The sequence below is a fragment of the Lipotes vexillifer genome, unplaced genomic scaffold (assembly GCF_000442215.2).
Source record: "Lipotes vexillifer unplaced genomic scaffold, Lipotes_vexillifer_v1.1 scaffold655, whole genome shotgun sequence".
NCBI lineage: Eukaryota > Metazoa > Chordata > Mammalia > Artiodactyla > Lipotidae > Lipotes > Lipotes vexillifer.
The window spans coordinates 3,020,082-3,041,141 of NW_006788208.1; the positions used below are offsets into that span (position 1 = coordinate 3,020,082).

General features: G+C 36.7%; 1 protein-coding gene across 4 annotated transcripts in view; it reads right to left on the bottom strand.

Annotated features, from left to right (window-relative positions):
- The window catches only part of PCCA (propionyl-CoA carboxylase subunit alpha), a 362,003-nt gene that overhangs the window by 236,121 nt on the left and 104,822 nt on the right, over window positions 1-21,060 (bottom strand). For all 4 annotated transcript variants that reach the window (XR_457051.1, XM_007461534.1, XM_007461535.1 and 1 more), the window contains one exon: window positions 14,769-14,805. Coding sequence is in view for 3 of the 4 variants with exons in the window: in XM_007461534.1 (XP_007461596.1) it covers window positions 14,769-14,805 (37 nt within the window). In the remaining variant the exon portion in view is untranslated. The remainder of the gene's footprint in view (window positions 1-14,768; window positions 14,806-21,060) is intronic.

The following is a 21,060-nucleotide window of genomic DNA, read 5'->3' on the forward strand; positions in this document are numbered from 1 at the left end:
TTTGAAAGTGGATTCCAAAAATGGAAATAGATACAGTATTAATTAACCAAGGATATAAGAAACAACTTTTATAGCATTAACGAAACACGCGCACACACACACACACACGCACTCTTTTGATTCCCCAAAACTGCTGTTTGCATACATAACAAATTAAATTCCCTTTTTTTCAAAAGTAATGGTTTACAGGTACTTGAGGTATTTTCATCTGAAAAATCACAGGGAATCCCTGCAGCTTTTATCTGCAAGAACTAACGTGATGGCTTTGCGAAAAATCAAGCCATGGCTGGTATATTATGACTGGAGCAGAAGATGCAGAGCTCGCTGATATCAGTAGAGAAGCTACGGCACTACTCCACTCAGTCAACAGGCAATGAAATATCTAGACTTAGGGAATATTATGAAAATACAAAGTCAGGCCCAAAACAAAGGACATTTCCAGCCAAAGTTTTATAAGAGAAAATTAATAAAATTGTTGTTGGTAAAGAGGATTGCATATTTAGAGTAGTCATTATAAAGTAAAATTTCTGACAGCATGAATCATCTACAATGATTTATCAAGAAAAGCTGTGAAGTCTCTTTGTTTAGAGGTTCTCCGACAATAAGGTGGAGATACTCATGTCTGAGATCACTTGTTTATGATCTTTTCTGAAGAAAGAAGAGGTCAGTGAGCCCTTAAAGGACTCTTCCTGACCTGTGATGCTCTAATAGCACTACACTCTAGCTATAGGATCTTCACCAAAAGGGAAGACAGGGCCAAATGTCACAGACCTTTGACCCCTAAACCACAAAACATCACTTAACTTCAACTTAGTTAAAATGGCACCTGCTTGCTAAGTGATTCATAAGTAATTAAATTTTTAAAATTCTGATGTTGGTTACGTTTATGTGAGATAGACTTATGTGGGAGAGCATTTTAAAAGCAATACTAAGTGCAGTAAGAACAAGAAAGATGAACATAGTATTTTCACACTGGGAGCCTTATAATCTAGAAAGAAAGAGGGAAAGTACCCAAATAATTCTCTCAATGGGAATTCAGAGAAGAATTACAGGAAGGTAAGAGAAAAGAGATTAAGAAAAGCATATTATAGATAGGGCCATTTATATGAGGCTACGAAGGACGACCAGGACATGAACATGTTAGGCAGGAACAGCAGAAATGGAGGCAGGGGAAGCACAGGACAGGTTCAAGAAAGGACTGAAACAATTTGAAGCACACAGAGCATCTGTAGGATGGCAGAGGAAAAGAGAACTCAAAACTTAAACTGGGAGCACATTATGCTACACACTCTTGCATGCTACAGATCCTGCTTGAGAGTAATAAGAATGGTGTCTGTCTTGTTCAGTGCTGCAGCCTCACAATGAGTACCACATAAAGGAATTAAGACTGAGATCAGTAAAGAAGAATTAGCTTGTTTTTGAGCAGTGAAGAAACAATATCTAAAAATTAGAAACCAGCATGCCTGAGAAATCCTTTTAAAAAAAACTTAAGGTCTTTTTTATCCCCCAAAAACATGTCATCAATTCACCATCAAAAACTATTTATCCATGTGAACAGGAAACCACGAGAGGTATGATATCCACATCCCATATCTCTACTATTTTCAGTTCCCACTGAGGATTAGGAAATTTGCAGTTATTGTGATTCCAGTATTAATCTCATCTTAGTCATTTATTCATCTATGGACCCTGGACTATATAGGGATTTGTAAGGTTCAAAATAAGATTGGGAAATTGTCCTTGGTAACAAGGAACTAGATGGCAAAACAAAACACATACGATAATTTGTCAACAAGAAACTATTGTATGTTCAGAAAAGGTGAGAAATTGTCAGGCAACAGGCCAATATATAATTAGACAATTGCAATATGGTCTCTCCAAAGGAGGCAATGCAGTGTTAGACCTGTGAATACATATAACCCAGAAGAGAAGACTCCCTGACAAAAATTTAACAAGCCAAATATTAAACAACTGGGAGAGAGGGAGAAACTGGTAGAAGTTAGGGACATTACAGTCACAAACTCAATATAATTTTTGAGCTATAATTGAAAATAATATAACGGTAAGGTATTCTACTCAATTTCTTACGCCAAGTAAGTCATTAAATTTCAGACAGTACATATTTTTACGCTGTCACCATGCCATGGAGAAATGAGATCTAGCTATTTGGAAAGCAGGGAAAAGAATATTCCACACAGATGATATTAAATAATATCAAAAAGCCCAGTCCGTCATTCCTTCTTTCTTATTGTGCCTGTGGCTCTAATTAGGGTAAGCCATGGGGTGCCAGGAACTGGACGAAAAAGGAAAAAAAAAGACTCAGTCAAAAGTTGACAATCCCGGAAAAATCAGAAATGATCAAGTTGATGGCTATTGCTTCCTCTCTTTTCCCAGCCTGGGTATGAAATATCCACTAATGGTCTCTCACATTTTTTTTTTTTAATCCACTGGAGTACTTACTCCTCTGTTCAACTTTTGTCTAGAACACATTTCTTTAATTTTATATTCTTCAGTTGACATATGTTTGAAACAGAACAACCTTCCTTATCATAACAAAACAAAATTCTCCAAGGTTTTTAAAAGGAGACTAATCTCCTGGTATGATAAGATGGCTTAAAAAAAAAAAAAAAAAAAAAAAAAAAAACCCTCAGGTCCTAGTGCTGTTCACAGATATTTCCTCACCTTTACCATCCTCTCATTGAACACCTACTCCCCACTACCTGACCTCCCCTCCCAGACCCAGAGATACATGCCCCACTCTTTCTAACACCCCAACTCCAACATGCACAAAGTTTCCATTCCTTATTTCCCTTCTGCATGATGCTTCCAAAAAGATATCTACTAAGTACTATGTGAGAAAAATGTTAAATTTTTTTTTTCTTTTAAAAACAGAAACTTAGGGCTTCCCTGGTGGTGCAGTGGTTGGGAGTCCGCCTGCCGATGCAGGGGACGCGGTTCGTGCCCCGGTCCGGGAGGATCCCGCATGCCACGGAGCAGCTGGGCCCGTGAGCCGTGGCCACTGGGCCTGCGCGTCCGGAGCCTGTGCTCCGCAACAGAGAGGTCACAGCAGTGAGAGGCCCGTGTACCGCAAAAAAATAAATAAAACAGCAACTTAGTACCAAAGTACTAAAAGGTTTCTATTCCTACTTTTCTGTACTCAACCTTCAAGGAAGGGCAGGTTTAACTGCAGGACAAGATAACTTCTCTGGTTTCCTTTCCTCCCAGCAATCAGTATGTCTTACTTTCTACCATAAGCAGCAATCCTCTTTCTAACTCTACCATCAAATTTTCATTCATCAACTCAAAAATATTCACTGAATAAATACTTTGTGCCAAACACAGATTTGGCTCCAGGGGATATAAAGATGAACAATTCAGAAAATTATCTGCTCTTGTGGCACTTACTATATTTGGTATCTAGTAGAGAGCTATATATAAATATACATGCACCTAAGTGTTTGTGTGTGTGTGAAACACATTAAGTGGTGATAGTTGCTACAATAAAAACAACAGAGGGATGTGATTCAGAATGATTAATGTTACTTTTCCCTGAAAAGGCTTCTCTGAGAAAACTGATATTTAAACTGAGACTTAAACTGACAAGCTAGAGCAAGTCCTCTGAAAAATCAATGACAGCAGAATACTCCTGACAGAAAGAACAAGTTGGAAAGGTTATATAGGAGAGGACATTGACCTAATGTAGTCCTAAATTTTTTAAGATCACTTTGGCTGCTCTGCAAGGTATGAATTGAAAAAGGGCGAATAGGGCTTCCCTGGTGGCGCAGTGGTTGGGAGTCCGCCTGCCGATACAGGGGATGCGGGTTCATGCTCCGGTCCGGGAGGATCCTGCGTGCCACGGAGCGGCTGGGCCCGTGAGCCGTGGCCGCTGGGCCTGCACATCCAGAGCCTGTGCTCCGCAGCAGGAGAGGCCACAGCGGTGAGAGGCCCACGTACCACAAAAAAAAATAAAATAAAATAAAAATAAAAATAAAAACACCATACCATTACATTAGCCCCCTCCAAAATAAAATACTTAGGCATAAATCTAACAAAATATGTACAGTATCTATATGTGGAAAACTACAAAATGCTGATAAATGAAATTAAGGAAGATCTAAATAAATGGAGAAAGATTCCACGTGCATGGATAGGAAGACTCAATATTGCTGAGATACCAATTCTCCCCAAACTGATCTACAGATTCAACGCAATCAAAACCAAAATCCCAGCACGTTATTTTGTGTATATCAACAAAAAGACTTTAACATTTATATAGAAAAGCAAGAGACCCATAATGGCCAACACAATATTAAAAGAGGGTAACAAACATGAAAGACATTACCCAACTTCAAGACTTACTATAAAGCTAAGTAATAAAATCACCATGATATTGGTAAAAGAACAGACAAATCAATCAGTGGAATAGCATAAAAAGCCTGGAAATAAACCCACACAAATACAGTCAACTGATCCTTGACAAGAAAGCAAAAGCAGCTCAATGGAGAAAGGACAGTCTCTTCAACAAATGGTACTAGAACTGGACATCCATAGGCAAAAAATGAATCTAGACACAGTCCCTATACATTTCACAAAAGTTAACTCAAAGTGGATTGTAGACCCAACTATACAATGCTAAACAATAAAATGTCTAGAAAATAAATAAGAGAAAATCTAGGTGACCTTTCATTTGGAGATAAGTTTTTACAAACACCACCAAAAGTACAATCCATGAAAGAAAAACATTGATAAATTGGACCTTATTAAAATTAAACACTTCTGCTCTGCAAAAACACTCTTAAGAGAATGCAGACCCAAGTCACAGCCTAAGAGAAAATATCTGTAAAACATATCTGATAAAGAATTTATATCTAAAATATACAGAGCTCTTAAAACTCAAATAAGCATATGAAAAGATCTTCAACATCCTATGTCATCAAGGAAATCCAAATTGAAACAACAATGAGATACTACTACACACCTATTAGAATGGCTAATATCCAAAATACTGACAACACCAAATGCTATCAAAGATGCAGAGCAACAGGAAACTTACTCTCGGATGGTGGGAATGCAAAGTGATCCTACCTAAAGCTAAATATAGTCTTACCATGTGACCCAGCAGTTGTAGTCCCAGATACTTACCCAACTGAGTTGAAAATTTATGCCCACACAAAAACTTGTGCACAAATGTTTATAGCACCTCTATTCATAATTGCCAAAACCTAGAAACAACCAAGATATGCCCAACTTGAGACAACTATAAAAGACCAACCAGTATGCAGAATTCTCTCTAGGATTAGCTAAGGCCTTTGTTGAGTCTGCATCTCAACTCAATTCAACTTCTCCTTCAATCCAGTTTCTTTCACTCCCTCACATGTGTTGGTCCCAAAAATACTCCCCAATAAAATTCCAGAGTCTGCTTCTAAGACAGGTATCCAATCTGTGGCAGAGGAGCACATTTGGAAGGCTATTACAGTGATCTAGGCAAGACATGACACTAGCTTAAACAAAGACAACAGTAGGATAAATGGAGAAAAGCTGATGAATTCAAGATTTAGGAAATGCTGGCAATGATATGCAAATGGAAAAACCACATAACGCAATATAATAGTGAATGCTGAGCCACAGAGAAAGCCTCACTGCTGATCAAAATCGAGACCACTCTACTTCCTGCCTCTGTGATCCAGGCCATTTCAGATGGCACAGAACTCCTCCCCACCCCACAATCTTACCAATGGGAAGTAAACATGTAGGATAAAGAAAATGTAAATTTTTGTTGTTTAAGGTCATAGGCGAAGGGCAATAAAAGTATGAAATACTGGAGCTCTGATAAACTAATGACAATTGCATAGACTCAAATAAAAATTAGCACATTACTAAGTTTTCTGAGGAAACGTAATTCAACATCTGCTAGGCAATTTGGCTGTCATGCAACACTTGGCTACGCTGAAAAGTTCCTATTGTGAATACAAAGAGATAGTTCCAACAATTTGGGAAAATAAATTCCATCATCAATGCATTTCCCATGTTGTGTTTATTTGGTCATAATGTTCCACTTTTTACTGTTGTCTTTTAATTACAAATTAGTTATATAGTTCATTTAGTTTTATCATTATCAATTTAGTTTTGGTATAACTTTGGTTTAGCACACTTCAGACTGAGGTGATGCATATCTGTATCTATCTGCAGTCCATAATTATCCAGTAGCTAGAATGTAAACATATATGTGTTGCAGTCCAACTATGACTTATTCATATCTACTACTACCACAGATATACACAACCTCTAACAAAGGTATGTGTAGGTGATATTTATTATCACTGAGTTTTTACCACTGGAAAATGAAAAAGGGTGAAGTGGACACAGGATATTTTGCCTTTCCTAAGATAGCCATGCACACATAAATACATAAATAACTATATAAATACACTGAGTTTAAATAAGAATGAACTAACATTATACACATAAAGATATAATCAAGCTAAAGATATAATCAAGCTGTGTTATAAGAAAGTAAACCAATACATAACAGTACTTTGTTTTAATATGGCAAAGAAAGGCAATTACATTTTTTTGGGAAAAACTGATCTGGTCTACCTATTTCCCTCTATTTGGGCAAATAAAAAATACTAGATCCCTAACTCTGATCCAGGGATCAGAAATCAAGCACACGTCAGTGTATAGATTAGAGCAGAATGGGTTCACAGACAGAAAGTTTCCAAACAAAAACCAGTCTTAATGTCTTCACATTACTGTACGAACACTATGCAGAACCTTTTGCAATTAGAGTAACAGAAAAAAGAAAAGGCACGCAAGAATGAACTACAATAAAACAAAGAGAGGGAGGCAGTGGAAACAAATATGACAAGGTAAAATACAGAGAGAGAACTTGCTTAAACCCAAATCATGCTTAAACCCAAATCATGCTTAAACCCAAAATGCGTATACTGGCGTAATAAAAGAAAATGTTAAGTACCCAAGCGACAATGGGAAAGAAAGAAGGGATACGGAATACATGTTCCCAACTCCCAGGGACTATCATTCTAACCTTAAATGACTGCATTACTTCAATAATAGGAAAACTGCAAAATAAAAACCTCATTCTTTAATGAATTTTACAAAGAATACTTTAACACCATTTTCTTCAACCTTAGGCATTTCTTAATAAATCTCATAAATAAATAAATAGACAGACAGACAGTAAATGTGTCTTCTACTGAGGACCAAATTGGAAAATGAATTCATGTTAGATAAGATTATGAAAAAGGTATAAATTGTAATATCTTTTCAAAGGCTTCCTCAATATATCTTTAACCACAAAGTCATATACTACACGTGAAAACTTTTCTAAGCAGCATGAAATAAATAAAAGAAATAAAAGATTTCAGGGCTTAGCTGAGTATTTCTATCCCTCTTTAGCATGAAAAATTTGTTCTTCTATATAAAAAAAAAAAAAGAGCAACCTTTATTTAACGTTATACCATGCCAAAAGGAAGATGAGAAGAGGAGGCAAAGGACAAGGAAAAAAATAGCCAGGGCAGAGAAGAAAAGACAAAGCAATTCCTATACACTTATCAGAGCCAGAGGCCAAGGCATATGGATGGGAGAGCATAACTTGCAAAGAATGTGAAGATATCACGTCAACACTTAGTGTGAAGGCAATAAGGTTCAGGAAAAGACTCTCATATATTTAAATCTTAGATTCCTAAAAACTTCCTTTAGTCCTGCCTAGTGAATCCAAGGACAGCCTATATGAATTGATGAGCTATAGTCATTAACAACCACATACTAAATTTACTTAAATAATTCTAGATTTTTTTTTTTTTTTTTTTTTTTTTTTTTTTGCAGTACGCAGGCCTCTCACCGTTGTGGCCTCTCCCGTTGAGGAGCACAGGCTCCGGACGCGCAGGCTCAGAGGCCATGGCTCACAGGCCCAGCCGCTCCACGGAATGTGGGATCTTCCCAGACCAGGGCACGAACCCGTGTCCCCTGCATCGGCAGGCGGACTCTCAACCACTGCGCCACCAGGGAAGTCCTAGATTTTTTTTTTTAGTTATCTATTTGCTGAGAGTTTATCATGGTTTACTTAATATTCCTATTCTTCCCAGGCATCTCCATTACAAAACTGGAGATTAAGGAAAAACAGTGAGAAAATTATTATCAAATCATGATCTATGAACACTATGAAAAAAAAAAAACCTTTAAAATGTGTGACTACTTACTTCATTTCCATACTTATATATAAGTTTCTATTTTGATTCATTCACTGAATAACCATTTGCTGAATATATACTATGTGATGATCATTGTCTTAAGTACAAGAAATACAAAGGAAACTAACCCATGGTCAATTTTACTATAAAACAGTAACCAGATGAACATAAAGCAAACATTTGCAAAGACAGAATTTACTTAACGGAGGGAGCCCCACACTATTTTAATAGAAGAGCAACCCATCAAGATAATTCAATAAAAGGGGCAGGCGGATACTTCCACATCAAACTAAGTCCCAGGAATACTGCTGGACAAGGAACATACTTTATGAGATACTGTTCTAGTTTGATACTATTTTCTCCTTTCCTTTAAACATCCTTCATAACTCAATCATTCACTCTTTTTTTTTTTAAAAGAACTTTTTTTTTTTTTAATTTTTATTTATTTATTTATTTATTTATTTATGGTTGTGTTGGGTCTTCGTTTCTGTGCAAGGGCTTTCTCCAGTTGCGGCAAGTGGGGGCCACTCCTCATCGCGGTGCGCGGGCCTCTCACTATCTCGGCCTCTCTTGTTGCGGAGCACAGGCTCCAGACGTGCAGGCTCAGTAATTATGGCTCACGGGGCTAGTTGCTCCGCGGCATGTGGGATCCTCCCAGACCAGGGCTCGAACCCGTGTCCCCTGCATTGGCAGGTGGACTCTCAACCACTGCGCCACCAGGGAAGCCCCCAATCATTCACTCTTTCACTCTTCCTTTTAATAGAGAATTACTTGAGAAAAATATGTATTCTATTGTTGGGTAGAATGTTGGGTAGAATATATATATATCTATAAGGTCTCATTGGTTTAAAGTGTTAAGATCTCTACTTCCTTATTGATCTTCTCTGTAGATATGCTACCCAATATTTAAATTGTACTACTGAAGTCCCCAACTATTACTGTAGAACAATCTATTTCTCCTTTCAATTCTGTCAATGTTTAACCTCATATATTTTGCATCTCTGCAGTTTGGTGCATAGATGTTTATAATAGTCAATATGTTTAAAATAATCAATGTATAATGTCTTTGTCTCTTTTTTTTTTTTTTTTTTTTTTGCGGTACGCGGGCCTCTCACTGTTGTGGCCTCTCCCATTGCGGAGCACAGGCTCTGGACGCGCAGGCCCAGCGGCCATGGCTCATGGGCCCAGCCGCTCCGCGGCATGTGGGATCTTCCCGGACCGGAGCACGAACCCGTGTCCCCTGCATCGGCAGGCGGACTCTCAACCACTGCGCCACCAGGGAAGCCCTGTCTTTGTCTCTTAAGACAGTTTTAGGCTTAAAGTCTGTTTTGTCTGATATTAGTATAGGCACCCCAGCTCTCTTTTGATTACTATTTGCATGGGATATCTTTTCCCATCCTTTCGCTTTTAATGTATTTCTGTCTCTGGATCTAAAGTGAGTTTCTCATAGACAGCAAAGAGTTGGATCATGTTTTGTATCCATTCTGCCAATGTCTGGCACAGTGAGATACCATTTCACACATACTAGGATGGCCATAATATTTTTTTTAAAAAAAGAAAGAAAAAAGAAGGTAACAAGTATTGGCAAGGATGTGAAGAAATTGGAAACCTCATACATTGCTAGTAGGAATGTAAAATGATTCAGCCACTGTGGAAAACAGTTTGGAGGTTCCTCAAAAAGTTAAACATAGATTTACCATATAAACCAGCAATTCCACAACTAGGTACATACCAAAATAATTGAAAACAGGTACACAAACACATACACGTATATGCATATTCACAGCAGCACTATCTACAATAGTCAATAGCTGGAAACAACCCAATGTCCATCCGCAGGTGAATGGATACACAAAATGTGGTATAAACACACAATGGAATATTATTTGGTCATAAAAGAAATGAAGTACTGATATATAGTAAAACATGGATGAACTTTGAAAACATAAAAGATACAAAAGGTCACATGTTTTATGATTCCATTTATATGAAATATCCACAATAGGTAAATCCATAGAAACAGAAAGTAAATTGGTGATTGTCAGGGGCCAGGAAATAAGGAGTGAATATTAATGGATAGTTTCTTTTAGGGGTAATGAAAATATTCTGGAATTAGCCTGTGGTGATGGTTCATTAATCCTGTGCATATACTAAAAAACACTGAATTGTACACTTTGAGAGGCCAGATTTTATATTTAAATTTTATCTCAATTTTTAAAAATCAAATAGTTAGTATAAAAATTTAGAACAGGTTGTCTGTAAATCTGAGGGGGGTGATACTGACATGGAAGGAGTATGAGGGAACTTTCTGGGGTGACAGTAATGTCCAATGTCTTAGTGGGGTTTTGGGTTACACAGGGTGGGTATGCATATATCAAAATCAGCAAATACACACTTCAGACCTGTTCATGTTACTGTATATAAATTTTGCCTCAAGATAACCAAATTGTATACAAATACTGAATTAAAAGACATCTATGTTGAAGTATTTAGTGGGATGCATCCTGATATTTGCAATGTACTTAGAAATGCACCAAAATTAAAATGGATTAACCAATGGATAGATAAGGGATAAAGCAAACCTAGCAAAAGATTAATAGTGGAGTGTTGGTGTTGGGTATATAGGTATACATTGTAAAAGTCTTTCAAAATGTTGTATGATTTAAATTTTCAAAATAACACACTGAGGAAAAAGTTAAAAAACAAGAAAAATATCCAAAAGGCATGAGTACTTTGCAGAGATTTGGAATATAGTTATAAAACAGAATTACTGAGTGGTAATGTTAGAGTGTCTTCTCTTGAAGATATGACATTTAAGCCAAGATATGAAAGACTACAAGGAGCCATCTATGTGAAGATAAAAGCAAGAGTATTCCAGGCTTCCCACCCCACCCCAAAAAATCTTATTCTAAAGCCCTGAAGTTTGATGTAATCAAGAAAGCCAGTGTAGGGACTTCCCTGGCGGCAGAGTGGTTAAGAATCGGCCTACCAATGCAGGGGACACGGGTTCGAGCCCTGGTGCCGGAAGATCCCACATGCCGCGGAGCAACTAAGCCCGTGCGCCACAACTACTGAGCCTGCGCTCTAGAGCCCACAAGCCACAACTACTGAAGCTCGTACACCTATAGCCCGTGCTTCGCAACAAGAGAAGCCACGAAGAGTAGCCCCCGCTCGCCACAACTAGAGAAAACCCATGCGCAGCAACAAAGACCCAAAGCAGCCAAAAATAAATAAAATAAATTAATTAAAAAAACAAAGAAAGCCAGTGTGACTGAAGTATGGTAGGCAAGGAAGGGAGTAGTATAAAATGAGATTGGAGAGAAAAGCAAGTGTCAAATCATTTGGGGCTTGTAGTCACAGTAAGGAATTTTAATTTTATCTAAGTGCAATGGCAAGTCATTAACGGGTTTAAAGCTGGGATCAATTGGGTGGGATGAGATGGGGTGTGTCTGTATTATTTAGAGTTTTAAAATATCACACTGACTGCTATGTGAAGAATGGCTTTGAAGTGTTTAAGAAAAGAAGTAGGAAAACTATTATAGTCCCTGCAAGAACAATGGTAGTTTGAAGGAGAGTGTTGGTAGTCAAGATAGTGAGTGGTGAATATGGGAGATATTTTGAATGAAGACTTGACAGTATCTATTGACAGACTGACAATAGGATGACAGGGGAAAAGGCACCAGGATAGATCTTGGGTTTTAGCTTTAGCCACTGAGTGAATCGAGTGACATCTACCGAGATGTAGAAACCGTGGGAGAAGCAGGTTTGGAGTATGGTGGATCTGAGGATCAAAAAAATTTTTCTTAAATTGGGTACGATTTGTGACTGTAAGGAAGACAGGCAGAAGAAAAGAAAACAATCAGAATAATCTGGAAGTTGTTAAAGAACAGGGTTTAGATTTACAAATTCTTTTCCTTTTAAGAATCAATTTTGGCTTGATTGTATTAAGGACCTTTGATCCAGTAAAAAAGCTCAAACTTTAATGCAAATCAAGCTTACTGATTGCTGTTGCCTATCTCTGGGGTTAAAGATAAACTGGGGATCAATAGCCCTGTATCTTTAAACTTGAGAGGTCAAAAGGAAAAAATCAGGAGTGAGAATGAGGGAGACAAGGAAGCCCAAAAAACAAGTACATAGAAGTAACATATTAAGTCTTAACTGTCTCTCACCCTGTCAATGATAAGGGGCTGTCTGATTCTTAAATTCCACATATAACATGATTAAGTGCCTTATACTATTTTACACAAAGTGGTAACTCAAATTTTAGCTCTCAACCTCTAATACCATTAGTTTTCCAAAGTATATTGAAAAATCCATGCTCTTTGGAGCTAAATGACCCTAAATTTAAAGTAGCCCACCACTCAGTAGCTCTGTGACCTTGAGCAAATTACTTACCATTTCTAATCCTTAGTTTCTTAAATGTAAATGAAAATAATTAACCCAAGAATTAGCATTAGAAATAACATTCACAAAGTGCCTGCTACATGGAAAAAATGCTCCATAAACAAGAGCTACTATTATGCAAAAGGCACCTAATTCATCAATGCTCAACCCGGTAGTTTCCTCCCTAGGCAGCCCAGATCCCTGTTTCCAGAAAAGAAATACAGATGAGACAGAGAAGGGAACCACAGAAAAGACAATCAATTTCATTTTCACCATGTAACACAGAAAGAAGTAAAACAGAGAAATCTGTGAATAGGCATGACAAATGGACCATCCGCAACCTACAAATGGATAGGTTCAAAGGTTGATTATAATTCAGTTGTTCAGAACTGGGAACATATTTTCCCAGGGAATCAATGTTCAATTCAACTCTTAGACAAACTCACAAGTCATCAAAATCATAATGTAGTTAAAATGTGATATATCTCAATAAAATTAGCAGAAAAGTGATGAATCAACCAAACAATACAGAAAACCAAGAAACTTTAATAATATGTAATTTAACTTATTTTAGAAGCTGGCACTTGAGGGAAAAGGTTTTATGGGAGGTTTCAGTAGTGATTCAGAGGGGGTTTTCAGGGAAATTTCAAAAGCTTTATAAGGCTGATGACCCTGATTCTTTACTATGTTTTACTTCGCCTCAAATTTTATGGCTTCCCTTTCTTTCAGCATAAGCAAAACACTAGCACTCTTATACTTAATAGCCATGATTGCGATCATTCATTTCACAAATGAGAAGGAGCAACTGGGGAAGAACTAGAGGAAAGACAGGAAAGAAGAAGGACCATAACAGATGTGCCCAAATATAAAGAAAAAGAGCCTTCAATTGAATTAGATAAACTCAGTAAGTAAAAAACTGAAGGGGGTTGAGGGTGGTTAAGTACAGCACTAAAATAGAAAGGGAGGAAAAAGCCAGGTGATGAGAACTGGTCAGAGTCCCACCATGATTCACTGGTTATTTTAAAGGTCACAATTTCCTTAAAGTTGAAGACAAAAAAAGAGCAAGCAAAGCAACCTGCCACTTATACAAAGGGAATTCTCAAGAGCTGAAGATTCATAATTCAAATTGTGACACACCAACAGAATTCAAGATTTTCTCCTAACCCCTTTTTATTTCTCTAAACTCCTCCAAATATTCTGTTCTTTTTATGTAGATACTATTGTGATAACAGTATTATTATGTCCTGTTATATAGATGATAATAATATCTAAACTAGAACTAGAAAGATGACTTTTGACATTTACAAGTACACAACAGAATAAAATTATTTTAGGAAAGTCTCCTCAAAAGCCAGCAGACATGTTATAGCCTCTCAGGCTATGAGGAATGCAGTGATTTCAAACCAGAGAGAGAAGCTTTTGATTTTCTTAAAGACATAAACCACAAATCAGTTCCATGTAGTCCAACCTATATTCAGAATCTAGCAAATCTTCCTGAGAAGTACTGAGATGCTTTTTGATGCTTTTTGAAGCCTGAAGAAATGATTAATGAAGAGATGTTATAGTCAGATAAAATAAGATTTTCTAGGGCTTGGTCTTAAGTCCAGGACCTATATCAGTCAAATCAGCCAAAGTAAATGCTCTCCAAATGAATGCTCTCCAAAATAATTCTAAATAATCAGAGAAAACAGGACTAAAGAAATGTTAATGTGGGATGCTGAAAAGCTTGGCCCCATCAGTGCCATCTCTTTCCTAGCAAGATTTTTAAGTTGATACTTAAATTCTTAGGAAAAGGTAAAAACTTGAAGGGCCTTGTCAAATATGAAATCTTCATGTTAATCACGTATGTCCTTAGTAAGTTGCATTCAACGACATATATATAAATTTACATTACATCCAATCTCAAGAACTATTAAGACAATTCCTTCTTTTAATTAGCCAGTGATTTTCTCTTACAAAGGAACTATAATTAAGGTCAAATTACTCTTTAAAGTTCCCTTTAATAATAGAATATGGTAATTCCACTGATAAATTCTTCCAGAGGAACAAGTAATCAGAAACCTGAAACCATTAAACTATCATTTGCTCTTCGGGAATTACATATTACATGTTTACTCAACCATATCTGATAAAACACACAAAAATCCTACCAAAGTTAATTTAAGAACTTACCAATTTCCCTTGCAATTCTGACAGCTTCATCTGCATCCTGTAAAAGCAGGAAATGAGACCCAACATTAATCCCATCAACCATCGCACAATGTCTTTAGGGCAGTCATATATTGCACTACTGCCTCCTCCGATTCATTTAATGTTCAATTTTACAACCTTCTAACTCTTTTTATTCAGAGAAATGTAAAATTAATACCATAAGTGGAATGTAAATTCTACCTCATCCTTATTATATTAAGAAACTCAAAGCAGTTTGAAATGAGCTGGCAGGAAGCACTACCAGAATTGCCAAGTGATTTGGTGCAGTTGCTGGAATTTAACAGCAGAATTTAGATGTTTACAATCAATACTGAACCATAAATCAGATCATTAAAGCTTGTCCACAGCCAGCTTGCTTCTGTCTCTGATATTTATATGTCATGTTTTCCTTGATTCTGTCAGCAGGGGGAGTTGATTCTCTATTGTTTGGGAGGAGATCAACAGATTTTCCAGAAACAAAAAAGTAAATTTCTAGTATCTATAGGAATTGCCAATTGTTCCCCTCAAAAAATTCCTTTAGTAATTTCCATTACTTTTTCTTTTTTCTTTTTTATTTCATTCTTTTTTTAGGTACATATTTTATCTTTACCAGTTACATCTTGTTAACATAAATTAAAACCTGAAATTCAATGAACCATCTAGTGGGGGGGAACTTCCAAAAAGCCAAGGAAAGAAAAGGCATTCTAAAACAGTACAAGGTAACACTGTAAATCAACTATACTTCAATAAAAATTTTAAAAATAAAAATAAATAAAACAGCACAAGGTAAAAGTTTATGAATGCAAGGATTACTTACTGCTAAATATCAACCAATGCCACTGAATGGACCAAAACTTCCCTTGAATCTAAACCATTTCATTGATCATTAATTCTCACCTAACACATCCAACACAGGACATTTCCCCCAGATAACAATAAAGAGAAAGCTGAAAAGATTTTAAGTCCAAGTAAATCCTAGTAAATTTAACTTTTTAAATAATTCAGTGACATAAACTAAACTATTACAGGGAATGACAATAATGTTTTGAAACCATTAGCTGGTAAGAATGCCTGAATTTTTAGAAAATAACTTTAAAATATCAAAGTAAAGGTTGGTATTTTTTAAGCTTTTAAGCTAATACTTTAAAAATGTAGAGTAACCACGTCAGCATCCTCCCCCAAAATGGGAGGGCGGGGGATGTTTATAACTGCTTCATTCATGTCTAATAAAAAAAAAAAAATCTTCCTTAAAAGTCTTCAGTACCTAATAACATCCCCTGAATAAGGAGGTTGGCAGGGGAAGTTGTCAGAAAAATTTAATTTCCTTTCATTAGCCAGTCTGCTCCACAAATAGGTGCTTGTTAAGTTCAAAGCAGTCCTGAAAGCAACATCAGTTTTAAGTCTTTTTTTTTTTTTTTTGTAACTCCAAGCAGTCACATCTGCTAATGAGATTTTCCAAATAACAATTGTTTTCAAGTCAGAGATAAATCTATACTTTCCATCCTACCCCCGCAAAAAATCAAGGTTTACTGCTTTATTACACCTTGCTGTTTTCACTGACCTTACATTCTCCAAATTTTAGCTTAAAGGGATAAAAATCCATGAAAAGGGTCATTTAATAATGTTAGTGGTTTCCACACATTGAGTTTGAAGGTTCTTTGTTCAAGCCAGTGACAGTTATTGGAGAATACTTCCCCTTAATAGCCTCTCTGACAGGAAGTGTTAAACCTGCCAAATGCGGACAATTAGTGCCTCGCGAACAAAATACAGGAAGAGTGCTGGCTGATGGAGACTGGATTATAAGAAGACTAGAAGGAAACTTTTAACATGTCTTTTCTTTCAAACGTGTAATAGTATATTTGCAAAAGATATTCAGAGAGAAAAAACCCTGCTATCTAAAAGGTTCATTACCTTGAAAAAATTAACAGGCAATGTTAGTTCATTAGTAATATTGTAATACGTATTTATATATACATATTATGGATGGACTGTGTACAGAGACATATATGTTTACACAAAGCAAAACTTCTAAAAATTCTTTAGCTGCTACAAATCCAACACTTCGATAAACTGCCACAAAACAATCTTGTGTTTTAACTAATCAGTATGCTTAAGTTTTCTTACTATGAAAAGCAAATTCTACTAAATGACCTTCCAAGTAAAATCAAACTGTCTTTAAAATTAATTTTTCACTTGTCATCCATTCATCCCAAAATATTTAATTGAGCATATATTATGTACTAGACATTAAAAATCTCTATTGTCAGTTTCAACAATAAACTATTAAGTACACCTAGCTCTAATATGTTCTTTCAGCACATATACAAAACTACTTTTAGAGATTAAAAGGTCCTATGTGTTGGGGCTGGCCAAAAAGTTCGTTCGGGTTTTGCCGCGCGATGTTACAGAAAAACCCAAACCAACTTTTTGGCCAGCCCAATAGCTCCAAATTCAATGGCACTGACACATCCCACAGTGTAACTTCCCTGTAGGGCTATAGGTAGAAAAAAAATTTGTAGTGGAAAAAGAAAAAAAAAAAAAAAAATTGAACCAACAAGAAAAAGACCAACAATCATCTGACGAGGAAAGGGTTGCAGGACCCGTATTAAGCTATATAATTCTAAAACAGCAGCAGTTCAAGAAATGGAGAAATAGGAAAGAAGCCAACAGAACGAGTAACCATTTCTTCTACTCCTCTATTTCAGCACAGCTTACATTAAGTGAGCTCTATCATCCAATTGAAGAATAAAACAGTAAAAAATTCTGTTTTACAGAGAGTATGATGGGAGAGGTAGGTGATGTTGCTATAACCAAATAAGTAGATCACAACAATGTAAAAAGGAGCTAAAAAAATTGGATGCCTTTTCTGCAGGCCCAATTTATCTGTTAATGGTCTGTAGCACCCACCTGTGAGGCAGCAAAGTCCAGTAGCTAAGAGCATAGATACTGGAGCCCAAAGGCATGGGCTCCAATGCTGGCTCAGTGACAGTGAACGCATTACCTACCAGTATGCCTCTATGGAATTAGGTTTCCTCATCTGTAAGATGGACATAATATCTCATAGGGTTATTAAGAAGATGAAATTAGTAACAGCTGAAACACACTAGAACAGAGTCTGGCAAATAGTAAGCATTCAGTTAAGGTTGGCAATATGTGATAAAATGGGCAGCCCGCACCCCCAACTATCAAGTTTGTTCCTTTCCTGCCTGCCCTTGGTTGTCCTATCCTGTGGTCATCATTCTCTGAACCTGTATGATACAGAACTAATACTGGCACTACAATACTGCAAAAATGTGCACTTGTACCTCCAGTGCCCTTCACTGGATCAGATGATCCGAGTACCCTTTACAGCTGGTAAGCAGGGTTTTTCTTGGGCAGGGAAGGGAAGTAAAATCTATAACAAAGACAGGCAAATTCAAGTAGTCCTCCCTGATGTTAAACACCCGATTTACTTCTACAGTGACAGTAGTGTCCAATACTGGCTCCACCACACACGATTCAGGCCACACCTCTCCCTTCTCACTTGCTACATACAGCCTACTTACCGACCCTGAATTCTGTACACACTGGATGAGAGTCCTGCTACTCATCAGTATGGGAAGCTCCTTAGTTTACTTTCCTCAGCTGGTTCTGAACAAATCAGTGACTGTTTCTGAAGAAAACAAAAAAATCATTGCTTCAAGACACAATGGGCACGGGGCTTCCCTGGCGGTCCAGTGGTTAAGACTTCGCCTTCCAGCGCAGGGGGTGCAGGTTCAATCCCTGGTTGGAAGCTAAGATCCCACACGCATGCCTCAGTGGCCAAAAAACCAAAACATAAAACAGAAGCAATACTGTAACAAATTCAATAAAGACTTTAAAAATGGCCCATCAAAACAAAAAAAAAAGACACTGTGGGTAAAAGCTCTATCTGTACACAAAAAGCATCCTCAAACTATTCTGCATTCATATACAAAGTAAAGCAAAACTTTCAACAATCCTGGGTTCAGGAGATAGGTTCCAGCTGATTCTATTTTCCAGATAATTCCAGGTCAAACAGAAGACTCTTTTAATTTATTGATATTTTCAAATCTAAAATTTAGTACACGTTTCTCTTATTGTAAAACAGCATAATAAACATAACTGAACCCTTTTTCAAAAATATAAAGACTCTGAAGCATCATCAGGAAAGTTATTCTCGGTTTAGCAGGGGAAAAGGATCCTGATGTCTAATATTGTACTTTTTAATGACTAGGACACAGCTTTCCAATTTTTTGGTTTTTTAAATGATTCCCTTCACACTAGTTGTTTGTTGTTATTATTTGGCTCTTTCTGCTAAAGCAAAAGTGCAGTGTTTAAAATCTGGCTAATTAGGTGAAAAAACAATTACTACTTTAAACCTACACTGCATAATTTATAAAATTTATAAACATAATTTATAAACCTACACTGCATAATTTATAATTTATAAACAGAACAAGAGAAACTCAGAGAAGTCTAATAAATTTCCTGGTAAACTGGTAGGTATTAGAACCAAATGCAGCAATCTTTGTTGACTCCTCCCTCTGCTTCACACCAGACATCTAACATCACAAAATCTTACAGATTCAACTTCCAGTGTCTCCCTATACCATCTACTTTGCTCCATCCTAATACCTTATTTTAGGCCCCCTAACATTTCTTGTCTGGGTTAAAGGAAGAGCATTCTAATTTGTCTACCAACCTCAAGTTTTGCACTGCTCCAATCCATTTTCCACATCACAATCAAAATAAGTTTTCTAATTCCACAATTTTTATCATGCTAACTCTTCTGCATGAAACCATTCACAGGCTCCCAAAGGCACAAAAATAACCTCCACGTCCAGATGCATAGCATTCAAAGTCATACATATCTGGATCCTAATTCTCTCTCCAGCCCTGTCTAACTACAGCCCCTCACACTTGCATACCTGCAGTTTGCTAAAGTTCCCATGGTCTCCCAGCTCCAAGCTTTTACAAGATATTTTCACTGACCATAATGCTGCATCTCCATCAATTCCCCTCACTTTTTAGCTAACTCACTACTACTCAGACTTCAGGTTATTGCTTAAATATCCTTCCATTGGAAGTTCTGCCACGACGCCCTTAAACTAGGTTAGGTGCCCCTCCTACATGGGCCCAACACACTCTGAGCTTCACATTATTAAAATGTATTAAATTGCCTGTCTATCTGTAGGTCTCCCTAAGGGGACTTGAAGCTCTTTGAAATCAGGGTCTGTGGCTTGTTATTTTTCGCTAAACAAGTGGGCTGGGATTCCAACCCTGTCTTCCAACAGCTTCAGATGAACACTCTTCATTCATTCTGCTCTCAAGTTCCTGAGATCAAGTTAATAAGATACTGAAGAAAATGAAAGGCAAATACTTCATACCAGATGACTACTTGAATACTTGACTACTTTAAATGACACTTTAAAACAACATTAGTTTCTCTCTAATGAAAAGGGTGACTCAAGAACAAAACAAAAGGAAACCGTTCCAGAAGATTCCTTAAGTACTACACACAATGTTTTAAAAGAATGTGGGAAACCATCTCCATATAACGTCCAAATAACACTCAAAATAATCAAATGGAAAAGGAACAAATGTTTTAAGGAGAAATATAACAAACTGAAACCACATTAATTTACTCAAGTACTTGGAGGGAAAAAAGTAGACTACAGTTGCCAAGAAAAAGAATTGTTTTAAAAATACCACAGATCAATGGGAGAAAAAAAACAAGTATTGATTTTTAAAAGATGGAATTATCTATAATTAGCACATATAGTCTTCCAATGCAAAAGTATTGTTTAATGCAGTTGCTAAAACGACAAGGTATTCCAAAAATTTACACTATTTATCTGCATCAGCAAACCTCTATCTGCATAGATACCACCAAAAGCAATCTTTTACCTAACAAATCTAAACTACAAAATGTGAAAAGTAGTGAAGTTCCAAATGAATGTGGAATTACTACACAAGGATTCTAAAATAACCAAATTTAAAAGAAAAAAAATGTACAGTCTCTTATATCAGAAATAATTAAAAGCAAACTAGAAATAAAACTAGTATTAACATTTGTCTGAAAAACAAAGGGGCATTCCTTACAATTATTTTTAAATGCTTATCTGAAAACTATATCCTGCAGATTCAGGTGTGGTTTAACAAATTAAGTCAGACAAGAGGTGTTAGGAACTGTATACCATACTTAAGTTAACACAGGTAATGAGAGTCTATCATCATTTGAGAGTGTAACAGGATCTTTAAAAATCATCTAAGG